The following is a 21,918-nucleotide window of genomic DNA, read 5'->3' as shown; positions in this document are numbered from 1 at the left end:
CGGAGCCCGCCTGAGTGTGGCTTGAGGCTCGAGTCCTCTGGGACCGCTGATCCTCTGGCTAGGAAAAGAATCCTGGACCGATCTAGGTCGCATTCAGCCCTCGTTGGGTCGCGAGGGCTTTGCTCTGGACGCGGCTCTCAGGCTGGCTTGGCTGGTCGACAGACCGACGCTCTCCGCACACTCAAGTGTGAATTCCTCGAGCGTGAGCGTGCGCGTGGCACTGGCCCTGCGGTCTCCGGGTCGCAGCGGCTCCCTCTCCCAGGCCGCCTCCTCCAGGTGACTGCGAAGCAACCTGTTCAAGTGGCAACCGGGTAGATCCTCCGGGTTTCCACCGGCTTGGCTCGGCGCTGCATGCCCGTCAGCCGCAATCGCGTTTCTCGGGCTCTGGGATTTTAATTTCACTGCACGGCTGCTAGCAGTCCGACCGCCGGGCGCTGCAGCTTGGGGTGTGTGTGTTTCGGATCTCGAACCCCGCGAGAGGCCGCGCGGCGGAGCGCGCCAGGGCAGATTCCCAGCGGCGGGGCACGGCTCGCGGTCCCCTCCCGCGCGCTCGCCTGCTGCTGGGCGAACCGCTTCGGGATCGCAGAGTCGGCGGGACTCCCCGCCGGGTCCGACCGCCAGTCGAGGCAGGGCACAGCCTCGCTCCCCAGGGCGCCTGGCTTACACCCCGCATTTCTTTTTGCGCTCTTTCAGGAGGACGCTGGCAAACGACGCTCCGCAGCCGCCTCGGTCTCGGCAAACATTTCACATCCACGTCCCCCGGCCTGCGCGGCTAGAAGCTGGATCTACCATGAGTCCAGCCACACTGACCGTAACTGCGGGTGGACAGAAGTGCCCAGATGCCAACGGTCCCCGCCTTTGAGAGTCGACGGCAGACCCGTACGTGCTTGTGGTTTGTGGGAGAGACAGGCGCTGGATTTTTGAGTTCCAAATTATGTGCAGAATGCTCAGTCTTCACACCCGGACGGATCCGACAGTACAGGAAAGGGGACTCGCGTAATTCTGGGACTGCATTTTTCATCGCGTCTCCTCGAGCTCCGTGCTGAGTCTCGCGTAGGGAGGGAGTTGGGGCCCCGGGCCAGCGTTGCTGGTGCAGAGGGTCGGCGGGCAGCCCCGCGCGCCCATGGCCATGTTGCCTTTAATGCCCTGCCCCTTTGCGTGGCCTTCTGAGGGTTTCCAGGGCTGGCCCGGGTTGCTTCCCACCCGTACGCTCTCTCTTACCCCCAGACAACCCCAGCAGGCAAGGCTCCTCGGAGCGGAGACCTTTTGACTTCCCGCTCCCTCGCTCTCACCTCCGCCCAGGCCCGGAGTGGCCCTCAAGAGCCGGACCTCGCCCGGCCCCGGCTGGGACCATGGTGTTTCTCTCTGGAAATGCCTCGGACAGCTCCAACTGCACCCACCCGCCGCCACCGGTGAACATTTCCAAGGCCATTCTGCTCGGGGTGATCTTGGGGGGCCTCATCCTTTTCGGGGTACTGGGGAACATCCTTGTGATCCTTTCCGTGGCCTGCCACCGGCATCTGCACTCGGTCACTCACTACTACATCGTCAACCTGGCGGTGGCCGACCTTCTACTCACTTCCACGGTGCTGCCCTTCTCCGCAATCTTCGAGATCTTGGGCTACTGGGCCTTTGGCAGGGTCTTCTGCAATATCTGGGCGGCGGTGGACGTCCTGTGCTGCACTGCGTCCATCATGGGACTCTGCATCATCTCCATCGACCGCTACATCGGCGTGAGCTACCCGCTGCGCTACCCCACCATCGTCACGCAGAAGAGGGGTCTCATGGCTCTGCTCTGCGTCTGGGCGCTCTCCCTGGTCATCTCCATCGGGCCTCTGTTCGGCTGGAGGCAGCCGGCCCCGGAGGACGAGACCATCTGCCAGATCAATGAGGAGCCGGGCTACGTGCTGTTCTCCGCGCTTGGCTCCTTCTACGTGCCGCTGACCATCATCCTGGTCATGTACTGCCGGGTCTACGTGGTGGCCAAGAGGGAGAGCCGGGGCCTCAAGTCCGGCCTCAAGACCGACAAGTCGGACTCGGAGCAGGTGACGCTCCGCATCCATCGCAAAAATGTCCCGGTAGGAGGCAGCGGGGTGTCCAGCGCGAAGAACAAGACACACTTCTCCGTGAGACTCCTCAAGTTTTCCCGGGAGAAGAAAGCGGCCAAAACACTGGGTATCGTGGTCGGCTGCTTCGTCCTCTGCTGGCTGCCTTTTTTCTTAGTGATGCCCATTGGTAAGTCTTTACAGCACCTCATTTTAGCATTTAGGAGTCTTCACCCTCTTCCCATTATGCTACCCCAGACTCACAGTCAGGGGTGGAAGAAAAAGGATCTGCATTTCAAACAGCAAAGCTAGGGAGGGCAGTTTTAAGGAAAGGCTCCTATGTAGAAAAGTACATTTTCATTCCCTTTCTGCTCTGGTTTCATTTATATAACGTCCTAGGGCACTTTTTCAACTACTGCAAAGTGGCATCCTACTGAAGCAGATTAATTGTTCTCCTTAATAAGAACGTCAAGTTTTCTTAATGCCTTAAAGCATGTGTTTAATTTAAATACATCCATCCTCGGATTTCAAGTCTCAGTCTCCACCAGGCACTTAGGCAGGGGCCATGGAGTGCCACTTTCACCCCTGCTGCTGTGGACTGCAGATTCTTGTGTCCTAAAAGTAAGCACCATGCTTATTCTGAACAAACGTGTAATTTTATTAGTAGATTAGATTATTAAGGGTTAGTTATAACGGTCTGCTTATGTTCTGTATCTGTGTTCATTTTGTTTTCTGGATTCAGTGAGGAAGAAAGCACGGTGAGTCACTGACAAGAAAAAAATAATAATATTATGTCCAGACCAATTTAACCTTTAAAGAATTCAACATAATGTTTCCAATAAGTAAATACATTCCGCTTTATTTTAATACCAAGTATTAAAGCAAACACTACTCTTATCCAAATTCATTCAGGAAGCTTCAGATGACACTGTTTGAAAGTAATACAGTAATGTTACAAATCCAATTTTCGCAAATGCTAAATTAGCTGTTGTCCAACTAATTAGTTCAGTATAAACTAAGCTAATCCACTTGGAATCGTCGTCTATCTCTGGAAGGCCTTCCTGAGATCCCAAAATGGTTGTTTGCTATTTTTAGTTTGTGAGCTCAAATATAGACCCACACATTGGTTATCCACTAACTCTGGCAAACAAAAAATTACAATAAAAAATGAAGAGAAGTCTGTTTCTGGACTTTAGAGCCAATTTACATGGCACGTACTGAAAGTAATTTGCAACGCTGTGTAGTAATAGCAGCTATTATTTTTTGAGGGCTAACTATGTTTCGGACATTGACAATTTTCCATCATTAGTCCTGTCAATAACTCAGTGAGGGGGGAAGGGATTCTTCGGGTTCTAGAGCTTTGCTGTCTAATGCCATAGCCACCAGCCCCACGTGGCTATTTAACGTAAGTTAAAATTAAAGAAAATTAATATTCAGTCCCACCAGCCACACTTCAAGTGTTCAGTAGCCACATGTGGCCAGTGGCTGCTGTTTTGAACAGCAGATACAGAACATTTCCATCACTGCAGAAATTTCTACCCAACATGGCTGCTTGGGAGGCCCTTCCAAGCCCATTCCCTGGCCTTTCCTCATTACTGCTTTCTCTGCTCCTAGAATTATATCAGAGTTTTGAATTTATTTAAATAACACTCTTTGCTTGAGCCACTGGCTGCTCACCTGCCTGTCTGCATACCATCCCCTCCTCCTGAAGTTTGCACGTTTATTCATGCATCTATCTGTTCACTTGTCGAGTATTTATTAAGCACTTGCTCTAGACACTTAGGATGAACAAGGCAGAAGAACCCTTGCAGTAAGATGTTTGCAATCTTTGGGGGGAAATAGACAAAAACAAATAAATATATCTTAAGAAGTCAATGACTAATAAGCAGTATTTTAAAAATGAACAGAATAAGAGGATAGAGTGGTGCTCTATCTATCGATGTGGCGAGTGGTCAGAAAAGTCCTCTCTGAAGAGGTGATATTTGAGCAGAGACCTGACTGAATTGAGGAGCAAGCCTTGCAAAGTCTGGAAGGAAGAGCTTTCTGGGTAGAGGGAACGGCAAGTGCAGAGGTGGGAAGGAACCTGACCTATCTTTTAAGCCAAAGTAGAATTTGCATATTCTTCTAATTGTGATGGGAAGCCATCCAATCAAAGGGGCTTTAGCAGGTGAGTGGCTGGCCTTATATTTTTAAAGGATCATTCTGGCTTCTGGGAGGAGTGAGGGCTATTTTGGGGTGAGAGTGGAAACAGGGAGACCAGTTAGGAGGCTGTTGGAGACGTCAAGGAGAGAAAGGTGAGGATGCCCTGCACTCAGGTGAGACAGGTGGGGGTGATGTGAAGTGATCACATTCGGCACTTATTTCAAAGGTAGAGCTGACAAGTTTGGACATGGGATATGAGAAAAGGAGAGGACTAGAGATAAGTCCCAGGTTTGGGGACCTAACAACCGGGTAAATAGTAGTGTGTTTTACTGAGATTGGGAAAACTAAAGGTCGTAAGGGGCTGGTGGGAGTGTGAAGTACAAGTGCCTATTTTGTACAGACATGTTGAGAAGTGTCTACTAGATGTCTAAGTAGAGATGTCAAGTAGGCAGTTAGATACATGAATTTGGTGCTAAGCTGGGCTTATGATATAAAGTTGGGACACATCACCATACTTAAAGACACAGAAATGGAAGGATCTGCAAGAGAGAAAGTCTGGAGAGAAAAGAGAGATAAGGACCGAGGCTTGGGGTGTCCTGATATTTGAAGGTCGGGAAAAGGAGAACCAACCAGCAAAAGAAATTGGGAAGGAGTGGCCAGGGAGGTAGGAGAGCCTGATGTCCCCGAAGCTGAATGGAAATGTTTCACCAAGGCAAGAGTCATCAGCTGTGTCACATGCAGCTGCTAGGCCAAGTCAGAGGAGGACGGGGAATCAACATTGGACTTGGCCATGTGGAGGTCCTTGGTGATATGAGGAGGTGCTTTGAGGATAGTAGTTTCCGTGGAGTGATGGAGACAAAAGCCTGACGGTGTGCTTTCTTGAGAGAATGAAAGATGAAGTGGGGACAGTGAAAACAGGCAACTCTTTGGAAGGGTTTTGCTAGACAGTGGAGCAGGGAAATGCAGTGTACCTAGAGGGATCTAGAGAGAATTTTCAAAGGTGGGAGACAGGATATCATATTTATATTCTGTTGGAAATGATGCAATAGAGAGATCCTGACGGTGTAGGCAAGGAAGGAGACCAGAGGGTTTAGAAGTGACAGGGAAACCATGGTGTATGAGCACAGAGGCAGTAGGTATGGAGGGAGAAAGGTAAACCTCTCTTCCAAATATATGTATATCCTCAATGAGATAAGAATCAAGATCATGTCAAAATTTGATGAATTTTATGTATTTTTAAAACTAAGTTATTTTTAAATTTCATAATGACCAAGAGAATAGAAAACATGCGAGTTTTTAAAAAGCAAGTGTTCCTCACTACCAAGCCAAAAACATTGTTGTGAGAGTTAAATTTTAGATGTGGGTAATGGCAATTGCTTGTGCTTTGCTTTGCACCTCAGGAGCAAATTGGAGTCAGACAGATAAAACTAGACATCAGCTTAATTCCTCTTTCTTCAGGTTCCCTTCTGTATCGTTCTGCTCATTCTTTTTTTTTTTTTTTTTTGCGGTATGCGGGCCTCTCACTGCCGTGGCCTCTCCCGTTGCGGAGCACAGGCTCCGGACGCGCAGGCTCCGCGGCCACGGCTCACGGGCCCAGCCGCTCCGCGGCATGTGAGATCTTCCCAGACCAGGGCACGAACCCGTGTCCCCTGCATCGGCAGGCGGACTCTCAACCACTGCGCCACCAGGGAAGCCCTCTGCTCATTCTTAAAAAGAAATGAACCAAGTATCTAAATGTCTATGAAACTATCCTGTGATATCTATATTCCCTATCTTCAGTAAATCGAGCTGAGTTGAAAAGAAAAAAGCAAGAATCAAGATCATCACCTAAGAGTGGGGAAGGAATAGGAAATGAGGGAGGTTTGAGGAGCAAAAGAAGATGTGAAAGATTAATCTTTGAGATGACGGAGTACATAGATCACGGACATTTAGGAGGTCCTGAGGATGTGTTTGAGACTTAGGGTCATAAATTTAAAGGAGGGCCAATCAGGAAGGCTGGATACTGCTTTCTCACAGCTAAGAGGCTGAGGGTGATAGGGAATGTTGCTGATGGCTGACTGTATCTAGGGACCCTGGTAAAGAAGGGGAGTGTGCTATAGCTGATTCACTTTGTTATACAGCAGAAACTAACACAACATTGTAAAGAAATTATCCTCCAATAAAGATGTTAGAAAAAAAAAAAGAGGAGTGTGTGAAGGGACATAGGCTAGATCAGATTAGGGGTCATACAGAGTTAGATGGTGGAAAAAGTTTAGGTGATTGGGAAAAGATAGGTGATTGGGAGTTTGGGACTGCTGATGGTGGCTTAGCTATCCAAGGAGATGAGCATGATAGAATGGGTCTTGAGGTCCTCCAGGGGAAGGGAGACTCTGGTCTAATCATAGCCTCCCTCTCGGATCTGCTGCCTTGGAGACCTGGTAATGTTGAAGTGAAGATGGGCACAAGATCACCGAACATACCACATCTATGGTCCACGTTTTCTTCCTGACACTAAACTAGTAAGACACTATTTCTTCCAGGAGTTATGGCTGTATAATAAATTCCAGGCACTGCGTTAGACAGAACAAAAAAAAATGACTAAAGCACATTCCCTGCCCTCAAGGGCCTCACAATCTAGTTAAGGAGACAAATTGAAAAAGATTATCACAAATCGGTGAGATTGGTCCCCAAAGTGGTATTACAAGTGCTGAGGAATAGAACAATGAACTGTGTCTGGAGATCACTACAGAAGCTTCTAGAAGTATTGCAGTTGACTAAGCAGGGACTTGAAGACAGCACGACGTCTGCTGGGCCATCAGTGAGATGTTATTTGTTTTTAGTAACTATCTGAAGTACATAGTTCATGCAAAATGTGAATAGAAGGATAAACATGCCGTTATTATACACAAGGGACACGAGCTCTTAAGTATAACAAGTAGTCTCTTGGGAAGAATAGCTTATCAGTTTGTGCTAGGCTGCCAGAGAACAGTGGGATTGGAAACTAAAACCAGAGCAGGGATGAGCGACTGCAGTGTCCAAAGCTGAGAGGTGAAGCACCCACCTGTGTAAGAACCAGACCAGGATAATCAGGTGAGTGAGGACTTTCCATTTCATTGCTGAAGGTCCCTCTGGATTTATGAGAAGGTTCTGTCTCCTCCTGGACTCTACACTTCACTCTCTCCCCAGTTCCTCCCAACCAGGGCTGGGTTGGTTGCTGGATTTAATAGTGTGATTTCAGGTAGGAATCTAACTTGTCTGCTCTCAAGTCTAAGTCTTGCTAGTCGTGTTTTCTTTCTGCATCCTAAATGTTTGTTTGGCGGAGGGGGCGGGAATCATGCTTCACGTCGTTATCAGTCACTTATACCTTAGAGTGAATGTTTTTAAAAAACAAGTTTTGATCATGAAGCTAAATAAAGAGAATGTGAAGGTGTTAGCCTTCAACAGATGAAAGAAGGAAGGGTATACCTGTGCCTCAAGGAAGCTTGGGCACCTGAAGTGCGTGCATCATCTTTGCTTATTTCATCCTTTTGTCTAGAGCCCAACAGTACCAAAGGCAGTGTGCTGGGTGGAAAAAGTGTTGACCTGAGATTTCAACCCAGGCTTTCTTTTTCATAAAATATGCCTAGCATAGCACCTAACACAGAGCAAAGGGCAATAAATGTTAATCTTACCTGAATTCATATGATTCACAGACCATCACTGACATATGTTTTTTTTTTTAATAAATTTGTTTATTTATTTTTGGCTGTGTTGGGTCTTCATTGCTGCGCACAGCCTTTCTCTAGTTGTGGCGATCGGGGGCTACTCTTTGTTCCAGTGCGCGGGCTTCTCATTGCGGTGGCTTCTCTTGTTGCGGAGCATGGGCTCTAGGCGCGAGCTCAGTAGTTGTGGCTTGCAGGCTTTAGAGCGCAGACTCAGTAGTTGTGGCTCACGGGCTTAGTTGCTCCGTGGCATGTGGGATGTTCCTGGATCAGGGCTCTAACCTGTGTTGCCTGCATTGGCAGGCGGATTCTTAACCACTGCGCCACCAGGGAAGCCCGCACTGACATATGTTGATGCAGGATGTTGCCATGAGGAGTGGATGCCCTTGGAGGTCTGAGAAAAAGAAAGCATCAGAAAGAAAAGGGATGAAGGGGGGCAACATCTACTGAACATATGGTTATGTGTCGGAACTCTGGGCACATTATCTGATTTAAATACAAAACAGGCATTATCGTCAGACTGAGCCATTGCTATTATCTCTGAATGAAAGGAGACAGCGTTGGGCTGAGCTGTGGTTCAGGTGGAAATCAACTATTTGAGAATTAGTTTAAAATAAAAAAGGCAGCAGACAGCACATGGTAAGGAAGGAGAATAAGTTTTAAGATGGAGTGTTCGGGGAAAGGCGATATTGGGAAGGAGATTATCAGGTGGAAGCAGTGAGGCAGAGAATGATTCCTTCACTGAATCTGCAAAATTTCATTGAGTGTGTAGTATGTGGCAGGCAGCTAGAGAATCCCTGGAGATAAAGACAAACAAATCCCTGCCGGGACTTCCCTGGAGGGCCAGTGGTTAAGACGCTGTGCTCCCAACGCAGGGGACGCTGGCTCGATCCCTGGTCAGGGAACTAGGACCCTGCATGCTGCTCCTTGGCGTGACCAAATAAATAAATACTCATCTGCTTTATCCCACAGCATATATACAACACTCTTAGAATAAAAATAACGGCACAACCAGCAATATGATTACTGTAAACATTAAAAAAAAAATCCCTGCCCTAGTGGAGCTGAAAATCTGCACAATTAAATACATAGCAAAGTCTCAGATGCTGACGTGAAAAAAAGCCGGGAAAAGGGGCGAGTACATATAATGACATAATGACTCTGACTCTTGTGCACGCCCAAGACAACGTGAGACTGTTGCTTCGCTGCAGGTACAAAAGATCAGGCCCCTGATATCTATGGAAAAGGTTGACTTCTGAGAGTTAATGGGGTGGAGAGAAGCTAAGAGCCACTGTGATTTTAACATGAGACCAGTTTTTCAGTTACTCTTGCTGTACCACCAGTCATCTCAAAACATAGTAACTTGAAGCAGCAGTCACGTTATGGCTTGTGACTCTGTGGGGCAGGGATGAGTCCAGGATCAGTTCACTGGACTGTCTGGCTGGATGTCAGAATCGGTGGCCGCTCTTCCTCCAGGGGTTGAGACTCGCTCTCCTGCAGTGTGGCAGTTCTCTCTCCAAGAGGGCAGGAGCTGCCGGGCTACTGAAGAGAGCGGCCCAGACCGGGCCCAGTGTCACTGCTGCCTCATTCTGTGAGAAAAGCAAGTCATGAGGCCAGTATACGTTCAAGGGGGGGAGAGAAATAGACTCACCTCCTGATGGGGGAGCAGATCCACAACGGGATGAGGGGATTTTTGTGGCCATCCTGCAGCACCTCTTCCTCACAAGCATATCAAATAGCGTTTCTCTTTCATCCTCCAGTTATTTATGGAGAACTCCCCATACGCTGGGCTTTACACGATGCACCATGTAAACACCAGTCTGGGTGCTTGCCTTCCTGCAGGCTTCTAATCTCCACAGGGAAATAGACATTAATCAGATATCCACATAAAAAGTGCAATGAAGATGATGGGGTTGTACCTTGGAAACCTACGCTGTGGATAAGGGTGACCCTGGGCACGAGGGCAGAAGAGTCTTGCTAGGAAGGAGAGCTTGACCTTTGAGCTGAGATCTGAAGAATGAGGAACTCTTCATTGGCTAAAAGGAGGAGGGAAGGAATGGGATGGGTAAAAACTCTGATAGGACTGGCCTGATGCTTAATGAGGATTTTCCAGGAGGCCAGTGTGGCCAGAGATGAGAAAGGCTGATAGAAAACTAGTATCGAATGAAGCTGGACAGAAAGAGATCTGACCAAATAAGCCTTTAAAGTCATATTATGAGTTTGTGATTTTATCTGAAGAGAGCCGGGAGCAGAGATGACATGATCAAGTCTCTATTTTAAACTATCAAAGGCTTAGAGAAAAGAGGACTGTGTATAGACCAGTTGGGAGACATTTACACAGGACAGTTGAGAGGTATCCTGCCAAGTAGGATTCTTCTCACTCGTGATTGAAAATATTTATTTCTGTGAGCTGCCACATAGCTCTTGAATGCCTCTTCTGTCGTTGCCTCCAGAGCAGATTTACGAGAAAAGCTTTCCCTGATCACAAATAGTCTGACCAGACTTGGGTTTAAGTTAATTGTGGCTCTTTTCCGCAAGACGCGTGTGTCAACAGAGATTTACCGTCATATTCAAAAGAATGTGCTGCAGGCTCAGAAAACGTCTCCTGTAAGTTCTAACAAAGCTTTGAGCCACAGCCACCTCTTTCAGACCAGCTGCACGCTGGCAAGTCATGACTTTGAAGGAGACGATACTTAGTGACCTAAGCATTGCTGTGTTTTGTTACTTCATAGTTTCAGGTTCAGATGCTGGGATGTTTTAACCTGAGGCATTTTCTTTGGTGGTTTCACTGTCTTTTAGCCCTTTTACTTGGTTTTCCAACTGGACACTTACATAGTGGCTTCTCATTTTGAAACTGCATGTTTCTTTACTGTTTGAAAATTCCCCCCCCCCCATGTTTATATTTCGATTTTGTGATGTGAAATTGCTCATCAGTGCTCTTGGGCCACATTTTATTAAGTCATTGATTTTCTGTTTGTAAGATTATTGAATACATTGAACATTTATCACTTCATATCCTGGGTTGCCAGCTTTCTCATGCTATATTCAGACATGCTGAGAAAATGTACTTTCTTTATTTTTCAAAAACTGATATGATCTTTTTCATGAACTCCAGCGGAGACACACACACACACACACACACACACACACACACACACACACACTTTTAGTTGAATCCAATAAGTTCAGTTAAATCCAGTCACTTAAGCAGCGTCTCTATATACTCAGCCCCCCTTGGATAACTCAGCCTTTCAGGTTTGCCTGCTAAATTGTTAATCAGGGGCACACAAAACCTCGTGGTTATTGGGGTCGGGGAGAGAGGAAATTGTCGGGCCCTCAGTTGACCTTTCATGGTGATTTTTAGTTTCCTGCACTGGGGATGTTGGCCTAGTCTAGTGACTGGTCCCCAGGCGCTAGTCCCCAGCCATCACGCAGCTGTCTCCCAATAAGTCTGAGGGTGCTCCCCCATGGACCATTGACCCACCTGATGACTCAGCCCCACTCAATCCTTACTGCGACTACAGACACTCAAACGTTTATGTGTGTCTCCATTTGGTTCCTGGCTGGGGTGACAAGTGCTCTGTGGGCATTAGCCAAGGAGTCACTTTATCCATAACAGCCCCCGTGATCACCTTTCACAAGCTTCTGAGCTAAACCCTCAGCAATGTTTCATCCCTGTCTCAAGGTATGGAGAGCCCTGTGGGTTCCTTCCACACCCCTCCATGCCACACCATCTCATTCCACACCCAAGCACACCACACCAAACAGGTGTGCCAACCCAGACTTACTCTCTGCCCACCCACATTGGCTGTCACTTTAATGGGTGCTAGAGAGCCCTCCTGTGTCCTCTCCCAGATGCCCAGAATGGAGAGTGAGGAAAAGCACCTTCACTACCACCTTTATCTTCTTAAATGCCTCTGTGGTCCTTGTTGAGAGGGGAGCTCAGAACAAACACCAGGCTGCCTCTTTTCACTACCTCCTTCCCCACTTTTCCCCACAGTCCACCTGTGGAGGACAGATGTGGCAGGCTTTCCCTTCCTTTTTCTGGCTGAATGGGACCCTCCTCAGAACCATGTCTTCTTCCTTCCTGGGGGGCATCCATCTTCTATGGAATAGCAATGGCAAATGGATGCAGGCAGAGAGAGAGAGATAGGTTCACTAAAAAGGGAAATAAGACCAGGAGTATTTAACAATGTTATAATCTTGATACATATTCAGCAACTATTTTTCCCATTGGTTATTTTGCATTTTATCCTTTTTGCGGCTTTTACAAATACATAGACATTTAAAATGTTTATGTAGTCACATATTTTAATCTGTCTCTTCATGGACTGTGCCTTCTCAGGGATGCTTGGAGAGATCTTCCCCCACGTAAGTCAGATAACCTCTATTTTCTCCTCGTTCTTTTAAAGCATCATTTGTCATCTACCTGGAATTTACTTTTGTATTTTGGTAGGCGATGTCTGACTGTATTTATGTAGAAATGGTTAACCAGATATTCTTAAAAGATTTATTGAATAATGTATCCTTTCCCATCTTCTCTGGAAAACTGCCTTTGTTGTATTCGAGAGAATCCTGAATCTAGTTTGGAACTCCCACTTCTGTTACATTTATCTATCTCTCTAATATTGGTGCTACATTATTTTAACTACTGTGGTTTCATAATACATTTTAATATTTTCTAGGTTAAGACCCCTGGATGAATATTCTTTTTTAAAAACTAAATTTATTTATTTTATTTATTTATTTTTGGCTGTGTTAGTTCTTCGTTGCTGTGCGTGGGCATTCTCTAGTTGTGGTGAGCGGGGGCTACTCTTCGTTGCGGTGTGTGGGCTTCTCATTGCGGTGGCTTCTCTCGTTGTGGAGCACGGGCTCTAGGTGTGCAGGCTTCAGTAGTTGTGGCTCACGGGCTCTAGAGCACAGGCTCAGTAGTTGGGGTGCACGGGCTTAGTTGCTCCGTGGCATGTGGGATCCTCCCGGACCAGGGCTCCAACCCATGTCCCTTGCATTGGCAGGCGGATTCTTAACCACTGCGCCACCGGGGAAGCTCTGGATGAACATTTTTTTCAAAATGATTTTGTCTGTGTTTGCACGTTCTCCCAGGAAAAGTCTGGACTCATTTTGTCAAGTTACATCTCTTAGCCCCACCAACACCAACACACACACACACATGCACACACACGCACTCACACACACATACACACACACACACAAATCCTGTCACATGTTAATCATAATTTTTAGTATGTATAGATTAATTTGAAAGGAGACATCTTTATCACATTGAGATCTTCTGTTAAGAAATATGACATATGTAAATCAACTCTACTTCAATAAAAAATATATGACATGTTTCTCCATTTACTTCCCAAACTACTTTCGGACTATTGTTTAAACTTTACTTTTAATCACACTTACTATCATGTCCTAGAAAAATGATTGTTACAGTGAAGTCAGGAAATGCTGCTTTGGTATTTACGTTAGATACGTAAGATACGTAAGATACGTTAGATACAACACGTTGGTTTTTAGATCAGTACCCTTCATCATGTCAAGGACATATCTTTCTATAGTTTACAGAACAATTTTATCAAAAATGAATTTTTAATTTTATCAAATGCTGCTTTTTAAATATGCATCCGTATAATATTTTTCATTGATACTGATTTGATAAATTTTATTTCCTAATATTAACCTATCCATATATTCTTGGAATAAATTCTATCTGATCAGTGACATTATTCTTTTGTATGTTACTGCATTATACTAAGTATTTTATTTCTGCTTTGCATCTATATTTCTATGTGAAAGGAGTATATCGTTTTATTTTACAGTGTGTTTTTGTTGCATGTTGGTTTTGAGTTTATATTAACTTTATAAAACGAATTGTGACACTCTCCGTTTTTTTTTCTACCATCTGTAACAATTTAAATAGCGTAAGAATTATGTGTTCCTTGAAGGTTTGAAAGAACTTGCCCATAAAACATTTGGGCACAGCTCCTTTTATGGAGGCAGCTCTCAGAGACTGGTTTCTATTTCTTCCATGGATAGCGGTCTATTCTGATTGTCAGATTTGATAATCTTTGTTTTCTTATTTTCTATTTTCCTTCTCATTGAGGTTTAACATTTTAGCACAGAATTCTACATGAAACTCTGTTATTTTTCATTTCTTTTCTATCTTTCTCATTTCCCACATCATACACTTGTGTTTTGTTGCTTTTTGTCTTCACTGAGATATCTTGAAAGATTGTCTATTTCATTAGTTTTCTCAAAGAACCCATGTCCTAGAGTTATTAATCACTGTGCTCTGTTTTCCAGTGCACTAATTTAGTCTCTAGAAATTTATTTTTCTGGTTATATTTTGTTCTTTTATATTAACTTGAGGAAAATGTTTGGTTCACATACTTTAATTTATTCCTGTCTAAGATTAAAAACAACCAAAGTTGTACATTTTCCTCCAAACAGACTTGAATTCTTTACTTAGGTTTTGCTAGGCAGTACTCTCATCCAGTTTTTGTTTTTCCTCTTTTAGTAAGTAGCTCCTTAGTCCTATGTGGACAGAAGAGGATTCATTGTATTATTGTTGTTCGTTAATTTAAAAAATAATTGGTGTTTTTATCCCCCCATTTTTAAAAATTAATTTTGAATTTACTGTATAGTGGTCAGAGAATGTGAATCCAATAATTTCTAGCTTATGAAATGAATTGAGGCTTTTTTAATGACTTGATATATGACCAATAATTAGCACATTTAATAGATTTAATGTTTGAAAGATATATATTAATTAAACGTTAACAGGGGTGTTTTTTTTTTTTTTTTTTGGCGGTACGCGGGCCTCTCACTGTTGTGGCCTCTCCCGTTGCGGAGCACAGGCTCCGGACGCGCAGGCTCAGCGGCCATGGCTCACGGGCCCAGCCGCTCCGCGGCATGTGGGATCTTCCCGGACCGGGGCACGAACTCGTGTCCCCTGCATCGGCAGGCGGACTCTCAACCACCGCGCCACCAGGGAAGCCCAGGGGTGTTTTTAAGATCATCTTTATCCAGTATTCATTATCTTTACCTTTATCCCTGATCTACTTTATTTGTTACATATTGAGAGAGGTATGGTAAACCTTCCTACCGGGAATAATTCTTCCAATTATTTCTTATATTTTTAACAGGTTTTACTTTATATATGTTGATGCGGATGCATTTTACTTAAGAGATTAAGTCAATAATACCTTCATTTAAAGTATTATTTAGATTCATTTATTTAATTAATACACTTTTTGTCCTATTTATTTTTCCTTGATACGTACATTTTGGAAAATTAATATTGCAATCTCTAATATATTTTTATTTGCATTTACCAACATACTTTTGCCCGTCTTTTTTTTTTAAATTTTATTTATTTAATTTATTTATTTTGGCTGTGTTGGATCTTCGTTGCTGCGCATGGGCCTTCTCTAGTTGTGGTGAGTGGGGGCTACTCTTCGTTGCGGTGCGCGGGCTTCTCATTGTGGTGGCTTCTCTTGTTGTGGAGCACGGGCTCTAGGCACGCGGGCTTCAGTAGTTACAGCACACGGGCTCAGTAGTTGTGGCTCATAGGCTCTAGAGCGCAGGCTCAGTAGTTGTGGCACATGAGCTTAGCTGCTCCGTGGCATGTGGGATCTTCCCAGACCGAGGCTCGAACCCGTGTCCCCTGTATTGGCAGGCGGATTCTCAACCACTGCGCCACCCAGGAAGCCCCTGCCCGTCTTTTTATACATCAGCTTGTGTAACTTGCATCAAATGGATTTTGCAGTGTCTACGTGTCTTATCTGGGTATTTGTCTCTTAGTAAAAATATAACTAATTTCCACTGATTATAACAGATATATTTGGGTTGATTTTTGTCTCCTGGTTTTATGTTTCCTTCCTTTTCTTTGTTTTCTCTTGCAAACTGGGCCATTTTATTCTTTGCTTTTTAAATTCTGCAGTATTTGGGAAAGGTGGTTTCCTATTTTTAATTCTACTAGAGATTATCTTTGAGCTTTTCAAAAGCATTTTTTTAAACCTTCGTTTCTCTCTTAAACAACCATCCCTATCACCCACCTTTGCCCACATAAGGGAGGAAGTTTATCACACTCTTATTTTCCCTTCCTCCAGAAACCTACATCTTTTGGTTAATAAAATTTTGTGTTTTAAATGTCGGTTACCGCTATTAAATGTTTATATTTCCTATCCTGTCTTTTGTATCTTTCTGTAATTTAGTTTAGTAATACAAATAGCCTTCTATACTATGATTTACTCACTCATGAGCTCTGGATTTTGCTTTATCTACCATGGGAAATAGGGACCAGCACACTATGGCCTGTTTTTGTAAATAAAGTTTTATTGGAACACAGCCATCTACATTTGCTTACAAATCATCCATGGCTGCTTCCACGCTACAGTGGCCGAGTTGAGTAGTTGCTGCAGAGACTGCATGGCCCACGAGGTTTAAAATGTTTGCTATTATATTAGAGTATAATGCCAAATAAATTTTGACCAATAACAACATAAGCCAAACGCGTTTTTTAAGCGCGTATATGCCTGAGTCTAAATACATGGAAGACAACTTCTCTGAGTATAGAACTCGAGTTATATATTTTTTTAATTTCAAAATACTGTTGTTGGTACTCCTCTGTCTCTTGATATTTAGTGCTTTATAAATGACTTGAGGCCAACTTGATTATTGTTTTCCTTTTCTCATGTATTCTCTTTATTTATGTGTTTATTTTCTCACCAAGATGTTTATAGAATTTTTTCCCAATCAAATTAAAAAATGTCCCCTGGACATTTCTGGTTGTGGGGTAACTTTTTCATTGTGATTACCTGGAACCCCGTGCACATTTTTTTTTTTTTGTCCTGAAGCTAAAGATAGCATCCTTTGGTGATCACTTCATCTGCTTCACTCTTTCTCTTGGAATTCATATTAGCTCTATTTTGGATCTCCTGTACCTGCCCCCTTTTTCTCTTGCTCTTTTACTCACATTAGTCATCTTCTCGCTATTTTCCTCTGACTTCCAAGTTTCTCACGTTTCTCCAGTGCGTGTTCTATTTTACCTATTAGCCTTAGTAGCTACCTCCACCACCTTTGCTCCAGTCCACTCCATTTTATTGGCATATTGTTCCATCTTCATTATCGCCTACACTGAATTTGTAAACCCAATAGCTCCTTAAATCACATTTCAATACAACATAGAGATTTTCTTCCATATCACTGTTTTAAAAATGGAGTTTTATTTTTTATTTATTTAAAATATTTATTTAGTTGCACCGGGTCTTAGTTGCAGCATGTGGGCTCCTTAGTTGCAGCTCACCAGCTCTTTAGTTGTGGCATGCAAACTCTTAGTTGCGGCATGCATGTGGGATCCAGTTCCCTAACCAGGGATCGAACCCGGGCCCCCTGCATTGGGAGCATGGAGTCTTATCCACTGTGCCACCAGGGAAATCCCAAAAGTGGAGTTTTATATTTGAGGATCTCAGATTCCTCAGATCGATCTCATCTCCTGAACAGCTGAATCTTTTCACGGGAACAGTAATTCTTCTCTTTTTGTTCAACCTCACCGAGAGTGACATAGGGATAAAATTTGCAATGGGTTCTGTTTGGAGCTGGTTGGGTCCTGGTCCAAATCTTTCAGACCCATATTAAGGGGAGAAGGAAAGAATTGTCTTTGTTGTAGTTTATATTTGCCAGAGTATACCGATCTGTTCACCCAGAGTGAGCAGACAGGAGGTAGAAGGACAAAGATTTCACTGTGGCACAGCAGAAGAGTCCTTGTCCTGTTTGGTTGACACAGTGGGTGCAGTGATCTCTCCTCCAGGTGGGATGACCGGCCCCCTGGGATCCATGTCCCGAAGAGCCTCCCTTTACTTGTTTGCTGGTCTTGATGGGAAAACCGCGGGATTTCCCACCCTGTGTGGACCTCAGCATCAGTACTCTCCTCAAACGCTCGAGTGCAGTTACGATTTGTCTTTGAAAAGCTACCCCTGAGTCTGCCTGTATCTCTAGCATCTGCTATTCCAAGCCCCTGGGGGTGTCACCTGGCAGCAGTTGGGAGCCATCTTCCCTTCACCCCTTTTCTTGAGGTAAACTGAGGACTCATTAGTCCTTCATTCAGGCTGGTGGTGATGGAATTATAGTTTCCAGACGTCTCTGAGACGTTCTAGCTTATGGATATGGCCCTTCCCTGGTGTTTTTAGTAGTGATGTAAAATTTCACCTATATGTGTATTCTTTTACATTCATTAAGAATTTAGAAAAGGGATGAGGAAGTGCAGCTCTACACATCACTGCCTCAGCCCTGGCGGCTTCTCAGGTTGACATCAAAATGTGAAGCAGAAATGAGAAGAGCCTGACATGTGACCATTTCCTTTGGTTTCATGGAAGCTTGTGGTTCAAGACAAAGCAATCCGAGGGAGATACCTGTGGATGGGGCAGGGTCTGTGTAGGTAAGCAGGCTGAACTTTCTCTTGATCACAAGTGGATGAGATGAAATCATGTGAAAAGCTTAACAAGTCTTCTTCTAGGATAAAGAAATGAAGGAGTTTACGTATGGGACGTGAGGGGTGGTTGCCCTGGTCAGGTTAAGCTGCTGTAACAGAACACCACAGACAGGATGTCTTAAACAATGGATCTTTATTTCTTACAGTTTCGGAGCTGGGAAGTTTCGAGGTCAGGGTGCAGCGTGGTCAGGTTCTCGTGAGGACCCTCTTCCTGGTTTACAGACGGCTGGTTTCTCGCTCTGTCCTCACACCGTAGAGAGCGAACCAGCTCCGGTCCATTTATCTCCTTATAAGAACACGGATCCCACCATGGGGACTCCACCCTTGTGACCTCATCCAAACCTAATTACCTCCCAAATTGGAGGCTCTGCCCCAAATGCCATCACAGTGAGGGGTAAGGCTCCAACAGATGAATTTGGGGTGGGGGACACAAGCATTCAGTCCATAGCAGTGGTGCTTGCAGGCCACTTTTTGCATCTAATTTAATTCCTAGAAAAAGCCTGTAAGATAGAAATCGCCAGGCTCATGTAGAGAAGTGGAAACCAAGGCACAACAAGGAGGAAATGACATCTTGATGGAGCTACCTGGCTGCTCTCCCTGGAACAGAGGATAGTGCTCTGGCCATGAGTTAAAAGCCCTGGGGGGCTTCCCTGGTGGCGCAGTGGTTGAGAGTCCGCCTGCCAATGCAGGGGACACGGGTTCGTGCCCCGGTCCGGGAAGATCCCACGTGCCACGGAGCGGCTGCGAAAAGCCCTGGGTTCCAGCTACTCATCTGTAGAAAAAGGGGCTTGCATGGGACCAGTAGATTTCCAGCTTCTCAGCTTCACAATTCCTTGTTCCAATGATATCCTACTCAGAATCCCAAGATATGAAATGGATGAAAGTGATGCTGCACCTATGGAAGCGGCCAGGGAACCCCGAGTCCTGGACACTGAGTCCTCGCCTTCCCGCTGGCAGTGGCCGCTGGGGGCGTCTGGAGCACAGGTTGCTCTCTGTAATAGTATCTGATTCCAGACTCACTCAGTAAAGGGTATCAGAAGAAGTTCGGTTTGCATTTTCAAAGGAGAAGGAGGGAAAGTTGACAAAGGGCACATTGGCTGTCATTGTTCTGGAATGCTGGCAGAGCCGTAGTCTTTGCCCAAAAAGGGTTTGAAAAGGGAACATTGCACACTTTATTTTTTGTGTACTCTCCACATTTAGCTTATCGCTGGGGCATTTGGTTGCCAGTGAGAAACCTGCTGTTTACAAATTGGTCATGTAGTTTGATCCCATAGGATGAGAAATGTTTTTGAAGGTTACCTGCCATCTGCAATCATTTGCTTTGTAAAATGATTTTGCTGTCATCAAGAGATAACTAAAGGACAATCTCAGAAATGGATTTTCTTTTTTTAAGGAAACTCTAGGAGAGGGGGTAAGTGCGCACATGCAAGGGACAGCCATCGAAGACAACATTGACCAGGCTTGGCGGACGCCATTCTCCTGTGTGTCTTATTGAAAACCAGACAAGGATTTTGGCCTTGAATTAAGAAAAACTGGGGAGCCACTGTGGGTAGAGAGCAGGGAGGTGACATGGTGGACAAGTGTTAGAATAAGATGAGATCAACAGGTGGGCCAAGACCCAGGCTGACTGTCTATGTTTGAATGAGAACCTGAACAGGGGTGAGGCCATGAGGCACAGAGAATAGGGATATTTCAAGGTAGAATCTATGGGAATCAGAGGCTGCATGTGAAGAATCGGAGTGGGATAAACAAAACGTAGCATTTGTGCTTTGAGTGTGGAGTGGGGTTGTAGTGCCAAGGACAGTGACACTGGGAGGATGAATATCTTCTGCAAGGCCTTCAGTTTTGACCACGTTCAGCCTGAAATGATGGTGTTTAAGTGAAACTATCAAGAGCTGTGCTGTTCAATACAGTAAACTCTAGCCACATGTGGTACATTGAAGTTAAATTAGAATTCATTGACTTCAGATAACGTCAAAAACTTAGTTCTTGTAAAAACACATGTAACATTTTCCCCATGTGGTTCCACTCTAAATCCCATCTCATACATCCCCTCTCCCCTAAATTTCTCAGTGCTTTGGAAATACCCCATACTAGATATAAATGCCATGTCAGCTGCAAACACAGTTCCATAAAAATAAAATAAAAATAAAAACTTAGTTCCTCATTCAGGCTCACACATTTCAAAGGCTCATTAGTGACATATGGCTAATGGCTACCATATTGGACAGTTGCAGGTATAGAACAATTTCTGTCATCTCGGGATGTTCAGTTCACTGGACTGATCTAGACATCAGTAGCAAACATCGGCATTTTGGTGATGGGGTAGCTCCTGGGATGGGAAGGGTAAATGGTGATGCTAATTCAATGGGTCATCTCTCAAGGAGGAGGGCCTAGGGATGAATCTTAGGACATACATGAAGTTGAGAGAATGAGGCATAAGAAGAACAAATGAAAATTGCCCTAAGTTTTAGGAAAGTGGGAGACTCAGCATAGCATAACCTCCTGGCAGCAAAACAAGGAGAAAACGTCAGTTAGGAGGGAGTGGTACCAATGTCAAATGCTGCAGAGACGTCACGGAGAGAGAGAACCAGAAAAGAAATCGTGTTTAGTAATCTGAGGTCGTTGGTGACCTATCAAACTCGATGGCGGAGGGAGTGAGAGATGTGATTAAATAGGAAGGTTACCCTCTCTCTCTGAGACCGGGGTAGGATTTCGGGAACTAGGAACAGTTTCAGGAGAGTGGTGGGACCAGGGCTTGGTAAGGAGGAGATGGAGGAAGAAAATAAATGTGGGGTGCAGAGCCAGCAGCCGGGAGAAGGGAAAGGAAGGAAGCAGATGGAACTGTCACCACCAAGGGTGTCACAGTCAAGTATTCTTTCCTTCCCCAAGAAAAGGAAGATGGATACAAAAGAGAGACTCTTCAGGGATTGGTTGAGAAGATTAGAAGAAGAAGGTACCTGTGAAAACGAGACACCTTTACTGTTGGGATGGAATGAGAAAGGGGGCATGAGGAGAGGGTTTAGACTTTGGGGGGCCCAGGGGATGGGGGAGCAGGGGAGCCGTGGGTGGGCTTGTGGCCGTTGTCCTCTGAGATCAGAAGAGTTGCATGAAGCCGGGGAATTGCTCAGTTTGGTCTCGCTCTCCTGTCTTCCCCACTTCCCTTCCACTGGATTCTTCCTTCATATCGATTTAATTCTGACTTTTTTTCCTAATGCATTAGACCTTAACATTTATGCATAGTATTACTCCCTAGCTTTCTAGATTTCTCTAAAACGCTTGCAATTCTACATGTACACTTATTATTTGTCCACGTCAGTGTCATCTGTTTTATAAACTTTATTTATTTATTTATTTTTGGCTGAGTTGGGTCTTTGTTGCTGCGTGCAGGCTTTCTCTAGTTGCGGCAAGCAGGGGCTACTCTTCGTTGCGGTGCGCGGGCTTCTCATTGCGGTGGCTTCTCTTTTTGCGGAGCACAGGCTCTAGGCACGGGCTCAGTAGTTGTGGCTCGTGGGCTCTAGAGCACAGGCTCAGTAGTTGTGGT

At 45.0% G+C, this 21,918-nt stretch overlaps 1 protein-coding gene across 3 annotated transcripts in view; it reads left to right on the top strand.

The window, feature by feature from the left end:
- ADRA1A (adrenoceptor alpha 1A) overlaps nt 1–21,918 on the top strand; it is a 99,265-nt gene that overhangs the window by 919 nt on the left and 76,428 nt on the right. For all 3 annotated transcript variants that reach the window (XM_067745204.1, XM_067745205.1, XM_067745202.1), the window contains exon 2: nt 694–2,235. In XM_067745204.1, the coding sequence (XP_067601305.1) occupies nt 1,353–2,235 (883 nt within the window). In that variant the 5' untranslated portion in view covers nt 694–1,352. The remainder of the gene's footprint in view (nt 1–693; nt 2,236–21,918) is intronic.

This window comes from Pseudorca crassidens, chromosome 7 (assembly GCF_039906515.1).
Source record: "Pseudorca crassidens isolate mPseCra1 chromosome 7, mPseCra1.hap1, whole genome shotgun sequence".
Lineage (NCBI taxonomy): Eukaryota > Metazoa > Chordata > Mammalia > Artiodactyla > Delphinidae > Pseudorca > Pseudorca crassidens.
Note: the sequence above shows the minus strand (reverse complement) of the source record. Positions and strands in the feature narration are given on the sequence as shown.